Consider the following 16,633-nt stretch of genomic DNA (forward strand, 5'->3'; position numbering starts at 1 on the left):
CTTATTTTTGAGGGAGGTTGGAGGTGGAGAGAGGGAGACACAGAAACCAAAGCAAGCTCCAGGCTCTGAGCTGTCAGCACAGAGCCTGACGCGGGGCTTGAACTCAGGAACAGCGAGATCCTGACCTGAGCCAAAGTCGGCCGCTCAACTGACTGAGCCACCCAGGCGCCCCTAATGCTACAAATTTAAACAAACTTTAAAAATTCATTTAAGGGGCGCCTGGGTGGCTCAGTCGGTTAAGCGTCTGACTTCAGCTCAGGTCACGATTTCACGGTCCGTGAGTTCGAGCCCCGAGTCAGGCTCTGGGCTGATGTCTCGGAGCCTGGAGCCTGCTTCCGGTTCTGTGTCTCCCTCTCTCTCTGCCCCTCCCCCGTTCATGCTCTGTCTCTCTCTGTTTCAAAAATAAATAAACGTTAAAAAAAAATTCATTTAAGAACATTTGCTGGTAAATCATAAGCTTACTTTTAGAAGCAGTAATTTGCCTAATGAAAGTCTACATTATTCCAGTTTTGTTAGTGAGTGTTTTGTTCTGAGAAAGAATTGTAGTGTGTTCCTACATATGGATATGGCAAGAATTATCTTCTACAAGCCTTCCACAGAGGCATTTTGAATGCCCTGTTTGCACTTTGTACAGTTCAGTGGCTGATTGTTTGGCTGAACTGAGTTCACACTGCCTGCTATTATGTCATCCCTCCTTAATATTGCTGTGTTTGGGAGGAGGGCTAATCCACAACTCTGGCCTTTTCTCTTGGAGAGTATTGTCATTTGTGTACTGTGATTCTAAAAACTGTATTTCTTCTCAAATGAAAAAATTAGGAACTCAGTTGTTTTATGTGCATTCCAACCCACCTTAAAGTCATGTATATGCAGCTAAATCTGACCTTGAGCTTTATATGATAGAATCTTTGAGCTCAGAGTTAGTTAAATTCAACACTTTCCTGCAATGTCAACCGAGGCTGATGTGTTACACTTAATGCTGTAAGTTTAGACAGAAGCTATGAAAAGCCTCTAGTTGAACCATAGACAAGATAGCTTCCCTTGGCCACTCAAATTCTCACCTTTCCTCTGACCTTTAGTTTCTTTTACTCTCTGCTCCAAAACCTTGGCTTATGTGACTCTTCAAACTCACCCACTTAGACTTAAGCTAACACAGCTGTTTACCTTTTTTTTTTTTTTTTTGATGCTTTTAAGAGGAAGGAGAATAGGATCCTGTGATTAAATGGTTTATAATGGGGAGAAGGGACCATTCAGAAGCAGTTGATAGAAGCAGCTTTATGAAAATGGTATATGTGTTTGGTTCTAGTCATTGGCAGACATCAGCATGCCATTAAATTATGGAAGATGTACTTGGCCTAATTAGATAAGGAATTTCATAAGAAGCTGAGAATACTTCAGTACCATTATTAAACGGTAGTTATTACAGATAATTCTCTTGGGCAGTTGTCTTTTTTAAGTGAATTATTTAAGTAAAAGGCTAAATCAGCCTTTTCTAGTACATTAAAATTTTAGTCTTACCTGTGTAATAATGTAGGATGCTTCTGAGGACCCTACTCTGTGCTCCCAGAAGAGGAATACTGTATGAACATTCTATGGATTGTGTTTTCAATTTTAAAATTCCCACATACCCTCTGATTCTTCTTATCGGCACACCCCAGCATGCTTATAAAATTGATATGGGTATAAAAGGATAAAAGCCTTGAGAAACATAAATTAAAAGAAATATTTTTTGTATAAAGATGCTACTTTGTTTTATTCATCTCATCCACTTTTTCACAGTTTTTGTTTTTTGCTTTTAAACTTTAGAAACGACATAAAGCTGATAATGCAGTGAACAAGAAACAGACACAAGGTAGGAATTTTACATTTTAATTTCTCTTATCTGTCAAATACACTCTGGTAATATATATAGATCACATCAATGAAATGTAATTCAATTGAAAATACCTAAATACCTTGTATCTCTTAAGTTTTTGTTCCAGGGGAGACTCTTTTTTTTTTTTTTTTGTAGTATTTATTAGCATAATACTTAAATTCACATTAGAGTGATTTACAGTAGTAATACTTTTGAAAACATTTTTAATATGCGTAAGTGCCTCATAGCAATGCATTCCCGAGTACTGTCCATGAAATCAGTTGTGTTTAAATGCTGCAAAATGTCTATATTTTGTTAGTGATCAATAGATGTTACTCTAGGTAAGATTTATAGAAAATAATCAGATGTGAAGCTACTTGTTAAAAGGCATGTTGGAAACACTTTGTGTTATACTGTACACACAGATGATATATGCTCCAGAAATAAATAAAACAAAAACCCGGCCAGCTTCTGGGAAGTACATGGCATTTTGACCTGGCTTTTTTGTTGTGGGTCTCATTTTGACAGAGCAAGAATCAAAATGACCTCTCACACAAGTAAATAGACCATAATGCTCTTATATTCTTAAAAAAATACCCAGGATCACGTGAAATAGACACCTTACCCATCCCTGAGCTTGCCCCATCTGAGAATCTCATTTCTCTCTGAAGTTTCCTAATGTGATGAGGATCAGTCATGTGTGCCCAAATCAGCTGGTGATTAAAAACAGTATTTTTATACTGCTGTGATTTTTATGGGACTCTGCCAAACAACCTGCTTTTCTTCCAAAGGGATCATCTGCTTTTACCTTTCACTAAAGGGATTATCTGCTGATTTTTGATACATTTGTGAAAGGTACATTAATTAAAGTATCCTCTAATACGTTTACAAAATATTTACTGAGCTTATAATATTTATTATGGGACATATGAAAAAGCATAAGATGGGAACTATATAAAAGCCCAAGGGTAAAATATGATCTTGTGTGGAAAATGAAAGTTTGGGCATACATGATCTCAATGTCTCTGTAGATTTTTGTGGCAAATAATGGTTCCTATGTCAAATACTATATGGGTCCGAGAGAAGGGAAGGAAATTGTGGGGTAATTTGAGATAGATCTTGAATTTTGGGGAACACTTTGGATGAGCAGAGGCATCCAAATGGGGAAGATATTACATGTGTGTTGGGAAAGAGGGAAGAGAGGTTATCCTGAACAGAGATGAAAAAGGCTGCTGGATTGCTTTGTTGAACTGTTACCAGATTGCCAGATGAAGAAAGGAGATTCATATCAAAGGGAAGCAAACACATGATTAAAAAATAGGGTCAGGGTCAAATTTTCCAGGGCCTGAATGCCAAGCCAAGGAGATTCCAACTTTTCTTGAGTATACTGAGTAGCTATTGAAGGTTTACAAGTGGAAAAGAGACAGGATGACCATCCAGATTAAAGTTGAAAGAACAGAGTGGAATGGAATAGGAAGCTATTAGAAGCCTGGGGACAAAGTACTCCAGGAATTTGGGTGTGAAGAGACAACCATTAGGAATTGAAAGGGGAAAAAAAATCCACACGTTACAGGTTCTGGTATTTTGGACAATGTGCGAAAATACATTTGCGCCTATTGCCATGTTGCTTAGAATATTCAGCAGCATCTTTTGAACCAAAAATATGTAACTGTTTTTTTTTTTTTTCCAATACATAGCGTATCTTGTAGCAAAGGGCTATCTTCAGGGACTAGCAGTTATTTATTTTCAAGCACTGGCCCAAGAAGTCAACATTGTATGATTGAAGAGCAGCCATCATAGCTAAGATGATTGTAGGCTACCACACCTTGTACTGATGGGTTTTCCAATTTTCCAGGTACTACCTACTGCCGGAAATACTCACTTTTCTCTCCTATTTAGAGAAAATATTCTTTCTTGGTTCATCAATTTATCCTGGATTAACAAGATTAGCTCTCTGGCTAAAAATGAAGAAGAGAAAGCTTCTGTAGTGACATAAAACTCATGTCAAAAATAAAATATTAGAGCTTAGTAGCTATAAAAACCACTTCAAGTCAGCAGAAAACTTGAAAATTCTATTTCCAAGAAACTATGGCTCTTAGTTTGATACTTGAATTTATTTTCTGAGGGAATAGACTTTTCTTTTTTTCCTCTTTGCCTAGCTGAATGTTGGTTGTCTTTTTGTATTGTAGTTAGTTAATAGGAGGTAACAGAAATGTTTGAGTAGGATACTGTTTGCTGTCAGATAACTCAAATTGCTTGATATAAAAGCAATCTGTTGTCATTAGACCAGAATGAAATTCAATTTGCCTTCCTGAATTGGAAGCAAGAATGGGTGTAGGAGTGGGAAGGGGGGTATATTTGAAAGATAATTAATTTTTGACAAACATTTGAAGTATTTAACTTAAATTTTCATTTTATAAATGTTTATCAAGACTATGTAATATTTAAGAGGACACCATTCTGTCAGATTCAAATATTAATCATATATTCTTACAGAAATAAATATTTTGTCTCTTCCTTTTACATTGAAACACTCGAGAGTGACTTTTATCTCTGTCATTCCCTAATGACTTCAGAAATATAAATTCATAATTTCATTTACAACATTTTCAACCATTTAACTGGAGATTGTCTGATGCTTAATTTTCATGAACTAATGATTCCAAGCAGGGATTAAATTACGGATTTAGGACCTAATGCATGACTTCATAAACTTTACATTTGGCGTCTATCATCAGTACTTATGGGAACAAAGCATTTCTTGTCCTAGAGATAGAGAAGTTGCTTAGGTAAATGGTTCAGCGGGCTGGCCAGTGCAAAATTGCATATTGGTCTCTGAGGTCCTGGTTGCTGAGGGAGAGCAGTGTAAATTGATGGCCAGAAGTCCAGGGAGGATGAGTGAGTCTTTGAGTTTTGTGGTTCGCTCCTCCCAATAAATTGTGATTGCTTCCCGTGTTTTTGTTATGTGATGGTTTGTGTGTACTAGGTAGGTCGGCCCTTTTACTCATCTTTCTGTTCCCCATGTCTCTTAGCTCAGGGGCCTGCCTGTATGGATGAATGAACCACTCTCCATCTATAGACTTGCGTATAGACAAAAAGCAAGAAGAGACTAGAAATGAAAGGAGCCGCCTTAGAAATTCATTATCTGGGCTGTAAGCAAGATGAAGAGCAGTGTTTTCAAAACACTGTGTCCCAGACTGTTCTGCAGGCACTGATAAAATGCTAATGTGACAGAAGCTCTTGCTGCCTCTGCACCTTGTCTGTTGAAGCCATCATATCATCATTTTACTCTGCTTTGCCTCCTGTGAACACAGTACTGGGTCCACTTATCACTTCCATTACCCAGAGCTCCAGAGCACTGCTCCAGAGCAGGGCATTCAGAATGCCCTGGTTTTCTTTGCATCTAAACTTACCTTCATTTTCTCTGATTTCTTCCTCTGTATTTGAACTCACGGTATTTGATATACCTCATTCCATGTGTACACACACACACACACACACACACACACACACACACACACATATACACACACTGGAAGCAGTCTCTCATAGTTTTCCCTAATCTGGGTGGTTTTGCCAAATTTAGCTTGGCAGGAATTTGTAGAATATAAATTTGTTATTATCATTATGATACGTAAATTGAAGACAGTCTCTGTATGAATTTATTATAGTGGTTGAGCTGCTTCTCTTTTGAATATGTAAACATATATTTGAAATGCTATTGTGGCTAGCATGCCAGCATTTCAAGTGGAACACTAGTTTCACACAAGATCACAATACGGACGCCTGGGGAAAAATGGGGTTCAGGTGCAGACTGAGAGAGATATTTAGGATCTTAAAATTAAAAATGTCCCCCAATGAAACAGATTTGCTTTTTTAAAATCCCAGGTTTGGCTGTCTTCCCTGAAGGGTGGAGTGTATACCTTTCACAGGGGAGAATGGATTGGAGCCACCTGTGACACCTGGCAGCCCGTCAGTCACCTGATCTGATGCCATAGTTGAACGAGGACCACCAGAAATTCCTAGTTAGATTGTTTCATACATTGCTCTATCATGTAGCAGACATGAGATTAACTTTTTTAAGGTTTGCTTATTTTGAGAGAAAGAGACAGAGTGCGTGAGCAGGGGAGAGGCAGAGAGAAAAGAAGAGAGAGAATCCCAAGCAGGCTCCGAGCTATCAGAAGAGAGCCCAACATGGGGCTTGAACCCATGAACCGTGAGATGACCTGAGCTGACGTCGAGTCGGAAGCTTAAAAGGGACTGAGCCACCCAGGCACCCCTAGAGTAGGTTTTTAATAGTTGTTTTTCAGTTTTAATGTAGAAAAGGACAACAACAAGTAGGCATGTAGCTAAAAATAGGAGATCTCAGCTTTACTTGTGTCTTCCTTCCCTGGAGCTACATCAGCCTTTTCAGAAGTGGAATTGAGTTGGTACTGGCTGATAGCCACTAAGGGGCTTCTTCCCTGCAGGGCACGTAGTTGCCTGTCTCCCACTGGAAACCATTTCACCTTTAAAGCCCTTTGTGAAAAAGGTGTTGAGTTGGCCTAGGTGGAATATGTTTCAGGACATTAATCCTGAAACAGCCTACCATCAGGCTGAATCCATCCGGTTAAGTTCATCCCATGCTAAGGGACTTAAGGTAGTACCACTGTACTGCTTGTTGAAAAAGCCGGAGTGCTGCCTTTTTGTCTCCCTGGAGGTCTCCCCACATCTGGTCTGTGCAGTAGGCCTGAACATATACTCTGCCACATGTGCATTGTCTTACCTATAAATAGTTCCTAGAAACTAGTGCTTCCATGATCTTAAACATCAGGCTTAAAAATGGAGCACATGTATGGCCTAAATAATGTTTTCAGACACTTGTAAGACTGTTAATATTTTCAAACTGTCACAAAGATCTTAGAGTTGTATAAATTGAACTGGTTAGGTATTTTCAGCAACAGCTCTGGATGGAGACCAGGCATTTATATGAGGGGAATACAACCCCAGATTGTCTTCCATTTGTCCCATAAATAAAAGTTGCGCACTGAGGAACAAAAAACCACTGAGGAAATTTAGGGCCATTGTTAAAGAGGAAAAACAGGTGTGATCCAAAGTTCGAACATTAGTTATTTCACATGAGTAAAGTCCTCACCGCGCATCCACCTTGTATAAGACCCAGTGCAGAAAACACAGAAAGAAACCAGTCTGCGTTCTTGTTCTACAGGAAATGATGATCTGGCAGAGACGTAAGATGCCCACTAATACTATGATACAAGATCGAAAAACTAGAAGGGACCGAATGAGAGAGGTGGGAATTCCAAAATGTCATTTTCCAGGCTCGTGAAGGACGAGTGGGCTTTCAGTAAGCAGAGCTATTGGAATGGTAGCAGTGGGTGATTCAGGAGGAGGTGGGAAGGCCTGAGATGTATTCTGGGAAATAGTCTATTTCAGCTAGAGCATAAGATACTTGTCACAGAGCAGTGGAGGCAAGCATTGGAAGGCAAGTTAGGGTCCTTTTTTGGAGGCTTTTGAAAACCAGCGTGGAGAAGTTGGAAAGAAATACTGAAGAGCATGGCTAGGTTCCTAGTTGTGCTTTTGAAAGAAGAATTTGGGGTGGTGCGGGGAGCAGACAGGTTAACTTTTATTTTTTAAGTTTAATTTATTTTGAAAGAGAAAGAAAGAGTGTGCGGGCGAGCATGTGGGGGAGGGGGAGAGAGAGAGAGAGAGGGAGGGAGAGAGAATCTCAAGCAGGTTCCATGCTCTTGGTACAGAGCCCAACATGGGCTCAATCCCACAAACCACGAGATCATGACCTGAGCTGAGATCAAGGGTCAGATGCTTAACCGGCTGTGCCACCCAGGTGCCCCAAGAGATCGACTCTTGCTGAATCAAGGAGAGGGGTGGGGCAATGATGACGGAAAGGCAAAGGAAAATGCACAGGGAACAGATCCACCTGGGCTCAGCGGAGGAGAAGGAACCTCGTCAAGCAGCAAATACCACCGAATTAGACTGTGACACCCACTACGTCCAGCATTTAAGAAGTCGTGAGTCTTCCCAGGTGCCCCAGCTCTAAGCTGCAGAGCTAGAGCCTGGCTGCAAGAAAGGTGGGATGGATTGATTACTGCGGCAGTGGAGGGAGATCTTTCCTTCAAGGAATTGTTCAAGTCAGTGAGGGAAAAAGCGAATGATAGATGACTCCGTGAGCAGGATTGAGGGGAAACATTTTGAGAAAAGGGGATTGCTGATCCTCGTGCTCTCTGATCACATCATCTCACCCATATTTTCGTTTTTATAAGTCACTGGTCAAAAACAGCTTTCTGGGAGATGCCCCTAGAGTTTCTGTAGGCCTCCCCAGGGGCCCCAGGATTTCATTCTTAAGAAGGTCTCAGGGACACTGATGCTGCCAGTGAGGTCCATTGTTACAAGTTTTGTAAGTGGGTAATAGAAGTAGTATCACGGATGGAAAAGCCATATGTAGAAAGAGGGATAAGAGCAGAATTCAGAAAGTTCCCTTTGTCTTTTGTGTTGGCGGACTCCAAGCAGATTGTTGCTTGACTTGCCTTTTTTTTTTTTAAGTTATTTATTCTGAGAGAGAGCAAGTGCACAAGCAGGGGAGGGAGAGAGAGAGAATCCCAAGCAGGCTCCTCACTGACCATGCAGATATCGCACAGGAGAGTTTTGTGCAATGTCAGCTTATGCCGCAGAGAGATTTCTGCCTTAAAACTGTCTTTGGAATGCAAGGGTCTACATAGTGACTGAATTGATGCTTTAATATGGGTATGATGGTTTTCTTTCTTTGCGAAGCTCAAAGGCACAGTCTCAGCACTGCCCTGTCCTCCTCAAGGCACTGAAACTCCTCTCTAATGCTTACAACCAAGTAGAAACCAGAGTGTACTACGTTTTCTGTGGTTTCTCCATCCTCTGTGACCTCGCTGGTGCCCATCATCCTTTCGGATAACTCGCCTCTTGTTACCCACTTAAAGAAGTAGCATGATTGCCCACGAATGGCACCCCAGCGACTTTCAGTAACAGCCCCAGTGATGAACTCTTTCATTTACAGTGGTGACAGCTTCTCTCTGAGAAGCCCAGTGTTAGACTCTAAGTGAGCACCTGTACCTGTGCAGCGTTTGATTGGGTCCTGAGAGCCTGCCAGTTTCTCCAGGGCCTTTGATTAGGGAACTCCCAAGGGACTCTAACAGAATGTTTTCATTTCAAAACAGAAATCCATTACAACAAAGCTGTTAAGGAGTATCCTGCTAAGTAAAAACAGGTTACGTTTGAGGTATTTGTTGAAAGTCTGAGCTCTCTTCTGCATGCTGTCAGACTAATTAGCCCGAGTGAAAACTGTAGCAGGTGTGTTTGGCTGGAACTGCAGAGAGGAGTTTTGCATTTAAAGGAATGAGCTAGGGGCGCCTGGCTGGTTCGGTTGGTTGAGCGTCCAACTTCAGCTCAGGTCATGATCTCATGGTTCGTGGGTTCAAGTCCCACATCGAGCTCACTGCGTCGGCACAGAGCCCGCTTCAGATCCTCTGACACCCCCTCTTGCTACCCCTCCCCCACTCATGCTCGCTCACTCTCTCTCTCTCAAATATAAATAAACATTAAAAAAAACTAAAAAATGAAAAACAATAAAGGAATGAGCCATTAATGCACCATAGGACAGGCCATTCTCAATTCTGCCATGGCTTGCTTTCAGCCCCCTTCACTAGGCATCGCTAATCATCCCCACAGCTCACCTTCTTAAACTCTGATATTCTAGAGGTATGGGGTAAGTACTTTGGGTCCCGGAAAAGCTAAAAGCTCAGAAAAGCACCCAGCATAATTTCTCACTTCCTCTAAACGTGGTTGCAGCTGGGTCAGAGGAGGTCAGTGATTAAAAATAGCTGCGTTGTTATTTCAGTCACCAGCATAATACACGTGATATTGCTTATTTTAATTGTTCTATGGTTGGGTGTTTAGGAACCAGTTCTGAAGTAGAGACAAAGTGAATTATATGATTGACTTTTATCTTTAGCCAGTATTCAATCCTTCATTTGTACAGAAACGTTTTATATGTCATGAGCTGATTTTCAATTTCCTCAGAATTCTGTATCCTAAGATGGGTCTAGCCTCAAGCTTGAAAAAAGCTGTGCACTTCCGGTCTTTATTTCTGGTTCTAGTTTTATACTTCAAGAACAAAAGAAAGGGAAAAGGAGAAGGTAGAAACCTATTCTCAGTTCTCACAAGCCTCCAAATGATGCTGTAGGTCCCTGGACCACTAGTTGAGCAGCGAGGGTCTGTAGTACATTCAAAGCAATGTTACCGCACTGGGTTAGAATTCTAACTCAGTGTAGAGACATAAAGGTAATTTACACTTTGACTAATCCAGGCCACTATAGCCTTCAGAATAGATAACAAATACCCATTTAGATTGCCAAAAACCAAATGATTGATAACAATTTGTGCTTGTCTAGGTTTAGTCAGTGAACTTCATATGTTGCATGTTAGAGTATAGATTGCACAGGATTCTTGGGCTGGTAATGTGGTTTATATCTGATGTCTGATAAAAGTATAGACACAAATGCCCAGAGCCAGCAATCTTCCTCTTAGGATCCTGTCCAATAGAATACAGTCATATAAATATATTTCGGTGTTGTTTGAGGTGGTAGGGAAAAAAAAGAAATCAGAATTTCCATCAAGAGGAAGATAGTTGAGGGACGCCTGGGTGGCTCAGTCGGTTAAGCATCTGACTTTGGCTCAGGTCATGATCTCACGGTTTGTGGGCTCGAGCCCTGTGTCGGGCTCTAAGCTGTCAGCACAGAGCTTGGAGCCTGCTTCAGATTCTGTCTCTCTCTCTCTCCCTCTCTCTCTCCCTCTCCTGCTCGTACTGTCTCTCTTTCTCAAAAATAAACATAAAAAAAATTTTAATAAAAATTAAAAAAAGAAAGATAGTTAAATACATTAGTGTCTAGCTGTTGTGTAAACCAGAGTTGTTTCACAGCTGGACTGAAATACCCAATGCTTATCTCTGGGACACCTGGCCGTGAGCAGAACAAGATGCACTAGCTGGTGATTTATAAAGTGCTGTCTAGGGTTTGAAACTCCCCCAGAGGCACCCAAGACCAGCTTCTCTATTTAGTTTAAGGATATGTATAGATTGATAGCTTACTTGGTTTATCCTGTTATACAGTCTGCTTTGGCTAATTGACTAGGGGCTATAAAAGACCTCTTGGAAACTTTTCTCCAGGCTTCCTTAAAATTAAGATTTATTGTACATTTAATGGAGGTTCAAAATCTGTGTCCTAGATGAGTGTGAAGAGACCCTGGAGAACTGTGCCTGGAAGTTTCTCAGACTCCTGATGCTTCCCTGTCCTTTCATGTTTCTGCTGCACCATATCCTCTATCTTGATAAAGCTTTTTGTGGATATGTTCTACAGAGTCTTACAAGACTGTTCAGCTGGCTGACCCATTGTAATGGACGTATCCATGTAGTGGCTTGTTTTTCAAAACTGGCTCATCTCTGTGCTTTGTTCTGAAAGCATCTGTGGCATGTTAAGTGGAAAACCAAGCTGCAGAGAAGTAAATTTTTAGAGAAAAGAAAACAAAAGTCCATATGTTCATGTTCTTTTTTTAAAGTTCATTTATTTATTTTGAGAGAGAGCAAGTGAGCAGGGGAGAGGCAGAGAGAAAGGTAAAGAGAGAGAATCCCAAGCAGGCTCCATACTATCAGTGCAGAGCCCAACATGGGGCTTGAGCTCATGAACCATGAGATTGCAATCTGAGCCGAATTCAGGAGCGGGACACTTAACTGACTGAGCTACCCAGGCACCCCCGTATATTCATGTTTGTCTAGAGAAAGGTATGTGACGATGCATCAATTAGTATTCCTCAGCTGAAGAAAGTGGCAAGTGATGAGAGAATGTCAGCTCACCTGTTATATAGCTCTATCTGGCTTGTTACAAACATGCATTGATTTTATAATTGATAGAAAACATCGTCCACTGAATATGTATTTAAAAGTTTCTTAGACGTGCACGTTTTTTTGCAGCCAGCGACATCTTCCAGTGTATCTCTTCAACGATGAATTTTGTGGGAACGTTTGGGTGGAGGCAGAGAGCCCCTAGGAGGTAGTAGGAGGACAGGTGGATTGAGAGTGAAGGAAGTGCAGCAAGGTCGGTTGAGGGAAGGAGGTAGATCAGTTGTGCAGAAAGAAGCCTTGGGAGCAAGGATGCGGGGAAGGAGCAGAGGGAAAAGGGGGACATGAAGCAGGTTTGGAGGATTGTTTTCCATGGTTCTGCGAAAGTACTACAGGTTTCCACCCTCATTAGTGGAGCAAAGACTCCCTGGCTGGTCTGCTGAGTTTGGGAAGCCTGTTATGACACTTCCATCCTGTTCAGTGGGACCCAGTAGAGTGGTTCAGGGCTATTTTTAGATGTGAACGAACAAACATCTGCGAAGTGGCAGCATTTCAAGGAGGGCTCGTTTAGATTACAGATCTGGAAGGGGTGGCCTGGAGCTGACATCAGAGGACACTCATGTTAGTGCACCCGATGGTTACATAAACATTTCCAACTGCTCACGCTGGCTATATATATATATAGTCCATACACTGGAATCATTTTAGGAACTTATAAAACTGAGAAGTCTATTTTAAGCAAGTGTTTAAAGAGTTCATTGGCATCGTTTAATGTAGCTGTTTTTTATTGAGTTATAATTCACATAGCATAAATTCATTATTTCCAAGTATACATTGGTTTTTTCATGTATTTATAGTTATACACCGTTACCACTGATTCCAGAATATTCTCATCACCCCAAAAAGAAACTCCATACATGTAGGCATTAAATCCCCACTCCTCTCTTCCACAGACCTCCAACATCCACTAATCTACATTCTGTATCTATGGATTTATCTATTCTTGACATTTTATACAAATCAGATCATACAATATGTGGCCTTTTATGTCTGGCTTCCATTTAGCATACTTCAGGATTCATTTTGCTGTAGCATGTATCAGCATTTCGTTCCTTTTTATGGCTCAATAATATTCCATCATGTGGATGTGCCCCATTTCATTCAACCATTCATTAATTTATGGGCATTTGGGTTGTTTCTACTTTTTGGGTATTATGAATGAATAATGCTACAATAAACATTTGTGTACAAGCTTTTATGTGAACATATGTTTTCAGTTCTCTTAGATACATACTTAGGTGTGGAATTTCTGAGTCTTATGGTAGCTATGTGCTTAACTTTCTGAGGAATTACCAACTTGTTTTGTCATATAGCTCTTTTGTAAACATTGTGTATATGTTGTTTTTAACATGGGATTTACTGGGGAGGCAGGGTTGTATCTTTAGTAAATCTATGTAACTATTACTGAGGCTTCATATGGTCCCAAACACATTAGTGAATCCAGCTTTCCATCCAGCAAGTATTCACTGAGTGCCTTTGTATCACTCTTTTGTAACACGGGGTATTCAGCAGTGAACAGAATAGAAAATGTTCCCATTGTCATAGCGCTTACAGCCTTGGGCAGGAGATGGCCCTTACATAAATTGTCTCTCAACTAAATACATAGTAAAACTGCCTTAATACTCTGAAGGAAAAGTGCAGGAAGCTTATTTGGACTTGAGGGGAGTGGTAAAGGAGTGGGTGTCAGGAAGTGTCCCTTGAAAAGTTGTGTTAAAGCTGAGATCTGGAACTTATGTAGGTGTTACCTAGGTGAGGATGGAGGGAAGGAAGGTTCCAGTCACGGAAATGTGCAAAGGATTTGAGGCAGGAAACAGCATGTTGCTTTCACCACAGGGTATGAGGAGGGGCAGAGGGAGCTACGGGAGGTGGTGGTTGACTAGACAGGAGCTGTTAATCAAAGGCCTTCTAGATGTTTGGACTTGTTTTATGAACCAAGGGGAGCCAGTTGAAGAGTTTTGAGCAAGGGGTGACCTAATCGTTTATATGTATATTATATATGTATATTACATATATATTTATATGTATATTAAGTATGTGTAAATATATATAATATGTATAAATATATAAATATATAATGTGTATATAAATATATAAAATATATAAATATATAATATATAAATATATAAAGTATATAATATATAAATAACATAATATATAAAATATATACAAATATATATCGCTTATATATATAAATATATATATATATATATTTGTGTGTATGTAAGGATATGTGGACTGATACATAATAATCCATAGTTGTACAAATATAGATAATCATTATATATAGTTATTATAGCTATGCTATAGACACTAAATTTGAAACAGATCAAGAGTGAATGTGGGAAACTAATGGTGAGGCTAATGCAGACCTCTAGCTGGGGGCACATGATGGTTGCTTCAAGTAGGGGTGCTGGTGTTGGTGATGGTGGAGGAGATGCAGAATTGGAGATGCTCAAGACATAGAATCAACAGGAAATTTTTAGTAGTAAAACGTCTTCCTAATTTTCAGTGATTTTTTTTTTTTACATAAGAGCAGAAGAGATTTTAAAAATAAAGAGATGAACAGTGAGGCGTATGAGAACAATAAAACCACCTCAAACAACAATATAGCATCACTAATCAGAAGAATTTAAGTTTCTTAAAAGTATTGCTACAAAAACAGTGAGAAAACCTTATCTAAATTAATAAGTGAATTTAACAAAATTACCAGATAGCAAGGTCATTATATGAAAGTTTAATTCATTTCTATAGACTACCAGTGACCAGTGGGAAATGAAGTAAATATACCATTTACAATATAAGAAAAAGTTATCAAATATCAATAGATAAATTTAATGAAAGACTCCTATACGGTAACCTACGAAAACAAATCTGAGAAAAATTAATGAAGATGTAAATAAATACAGAGATAGAGGTTGTCCAGGGATTGAAAGACTCAAGCCCCACATCAAAAATCTCAGGAGGTATTGTTTTAAGAATTAATGATTTGATTCTAATATTTATGTGGAAATGCAAAGGACGTAGAATAGCCAAAACTATATAAAAAAAGAACAAAATAGAAGATTTACTTAATGTCAAAACTTGCCATAAAGTTACAATAATCAAGATGCCATGTATTGTGAAGATATGCAAATTGATCAGTAAAATAAATACAGAGTCTAGAAATCTATCTAGTACAGCACCATGTTACTTTAATTAGGAAAATGTAAAATCTTTTTTTTTTCAATTTTCACTTTAAGGAGAAATATTTTTTTTCTCCAGATTTTTATTTAAATTGCAGTTAGTTAACATACAGTATAATATTAGTTTCAGGTGTAGAATTTAATGATTCGTCACTTACACATAGACAGAATCTCAGATACACACATACTGTATGAGTCCATGTATACGAAATGTAAGACTAATCTATGGTGACTAATTTATATTTGCCTCTAGAGATGGAGGGATGGATTGTAAAAGAGCGTGAGGGATCTTTCTGAAGTTTTATATGTTGTGATGAGTGGTAGATTCACAGGTGTTTACAGTTTTCAAAACTCATTGAACACTTAAGATCTGTACATTTTGTTATACCTCAGTTAATAAAAGAAAACCTCGTAGGCATGAGCCAGGCAGTTGCCCTAAATAAGGGAAGCAGGCTGGGTATGAGAACACAGGAAACCATGAATGCGGTGAGCCCCATGGAGAAAGGTGGCCACTGCTCTGTTCGAGGCTCAGGCGGGAATTGAGTGACCTTCTGAGCTTTCCAGATAAGCTGAAGTCTTCATTTTCATGCCAAATTTCAATTCTAGAAATATTGGGCACTGATTTTTTTAAAAACCCAAGTACTGCAATTGGGGGAATATATGAGATAGGATCAGAAGAAACTAAATGGCAGTAAAGGACTCTGGCTGCTGTTGAATAATATTTTTCTAATTTAAAATACTGCAAATTTGACCCCATTATGCAGTGTCAGTTAATCTTAGTTATAGTTGATTTGAGCAGCACTTGGCTAGCTGTCTTTGTTGAGAAGTGTACTTACTATATTGTAGCTACTGGATTAAGCCATTAAAAGGCAGAGCCCTCTCATTTATTCTTTATTCTTTGTAACAACTAATTGTGAGAAAGACACTGCTAAGCAGTGACAGACGACATCTGTACCCATGGCCTTTTACTCTGTCTCATGCCCTGACCCTCTTGTACTCAGGGAACAGCATTAAGGAGCAGGTGTAGTCCTGGGATCAGTTTGATAAACTCTGTGGGCATTAGAGTTTTGTATTAGAATGTAGTGATCACTTTTGGATGCCTGTGGTTCAGATCCTTGACCCATAACTGTACGATATTGTAAAAATTGGAACTTTAACTTGGTCATATAGTTATAGAAATTGTACTGGAAATATTTTAGTGTTAGCTCTTCAACGTGGAATTATTATTGTTTTAATTTAATGAAATGGATTCACCAAAATGCACTGTAGGATATTCATTGTCGGACTTATTCATTTCTTTAACAAACATTTGAGTGTCTTACTAGGAGTGCTGTGAGGTACCATGAGAAAATGAATAAGACACAGCCTTGTGTTCAGGGAATTTTGAAAAGCAAAAAAGATTGTATTTACATTAAACTAATTTATATCGTAATACTGACTGCAAGACCTGTTGGTATGTGACTAATGCTGTTTTTGCTGTTTAACATTTTGGAGGTTATTATCATTGTGATTTACCTCAGAGGGCTCAGGTTGCAACTTTCCTAACATCAAAAGAATCTGAATCTAAAGTTTTGTACCGATCAATTATTTCTCCTGCATATATTTACTGAGTAGCTCCTTTGCACCAGGGACTGTGCTGTTTCCAGGGAATATTATTAAATG

The 16,633-nt window shown here is 39.4% G+C and overlaps 1 protein-coding gene across 6 annotated transcripts in view; it reads left to right on the forward strand.

Moving 5' to 3' along the window:
• The window catches only part of ATP8A1 (ATPase phospholipid transporting 8A1), a 233,177-nt gene that overhangs the window by 43,195 nt on the left and 173,349 nt on the right, over positions 1-16,633 (forward strand). For all 6 annotated transcript variants that reach the window (XM_045056434.1, XM_045056433.1, XM_019829563.3 and 3 more), the window contains one exon: positions 1,804-1,849. In XM_045056434.1, coding sequence (XP_044912369.1) covers positions 1,804-1,849 — 46 coding nt within the window. The remainder of the gene's footprint in view (positions 1-1,803; positions 1,850-16,633) is intronic.

Source organism: Felis catus, chromosome B1, assembly GCF_018350175.1.
Source record: "Felis catus isolate Fca126 chromosome B1, F.catus_Fca126_mat1.0, whole genome shotgun sequence".
In the NCBI taxonomy this organism is placed as follows: domain Eukaryota; kingdom Metazoa; phylum Chordata; class Mammalia; order Carnivora; family Felidae; genus Felis; species Felis catus.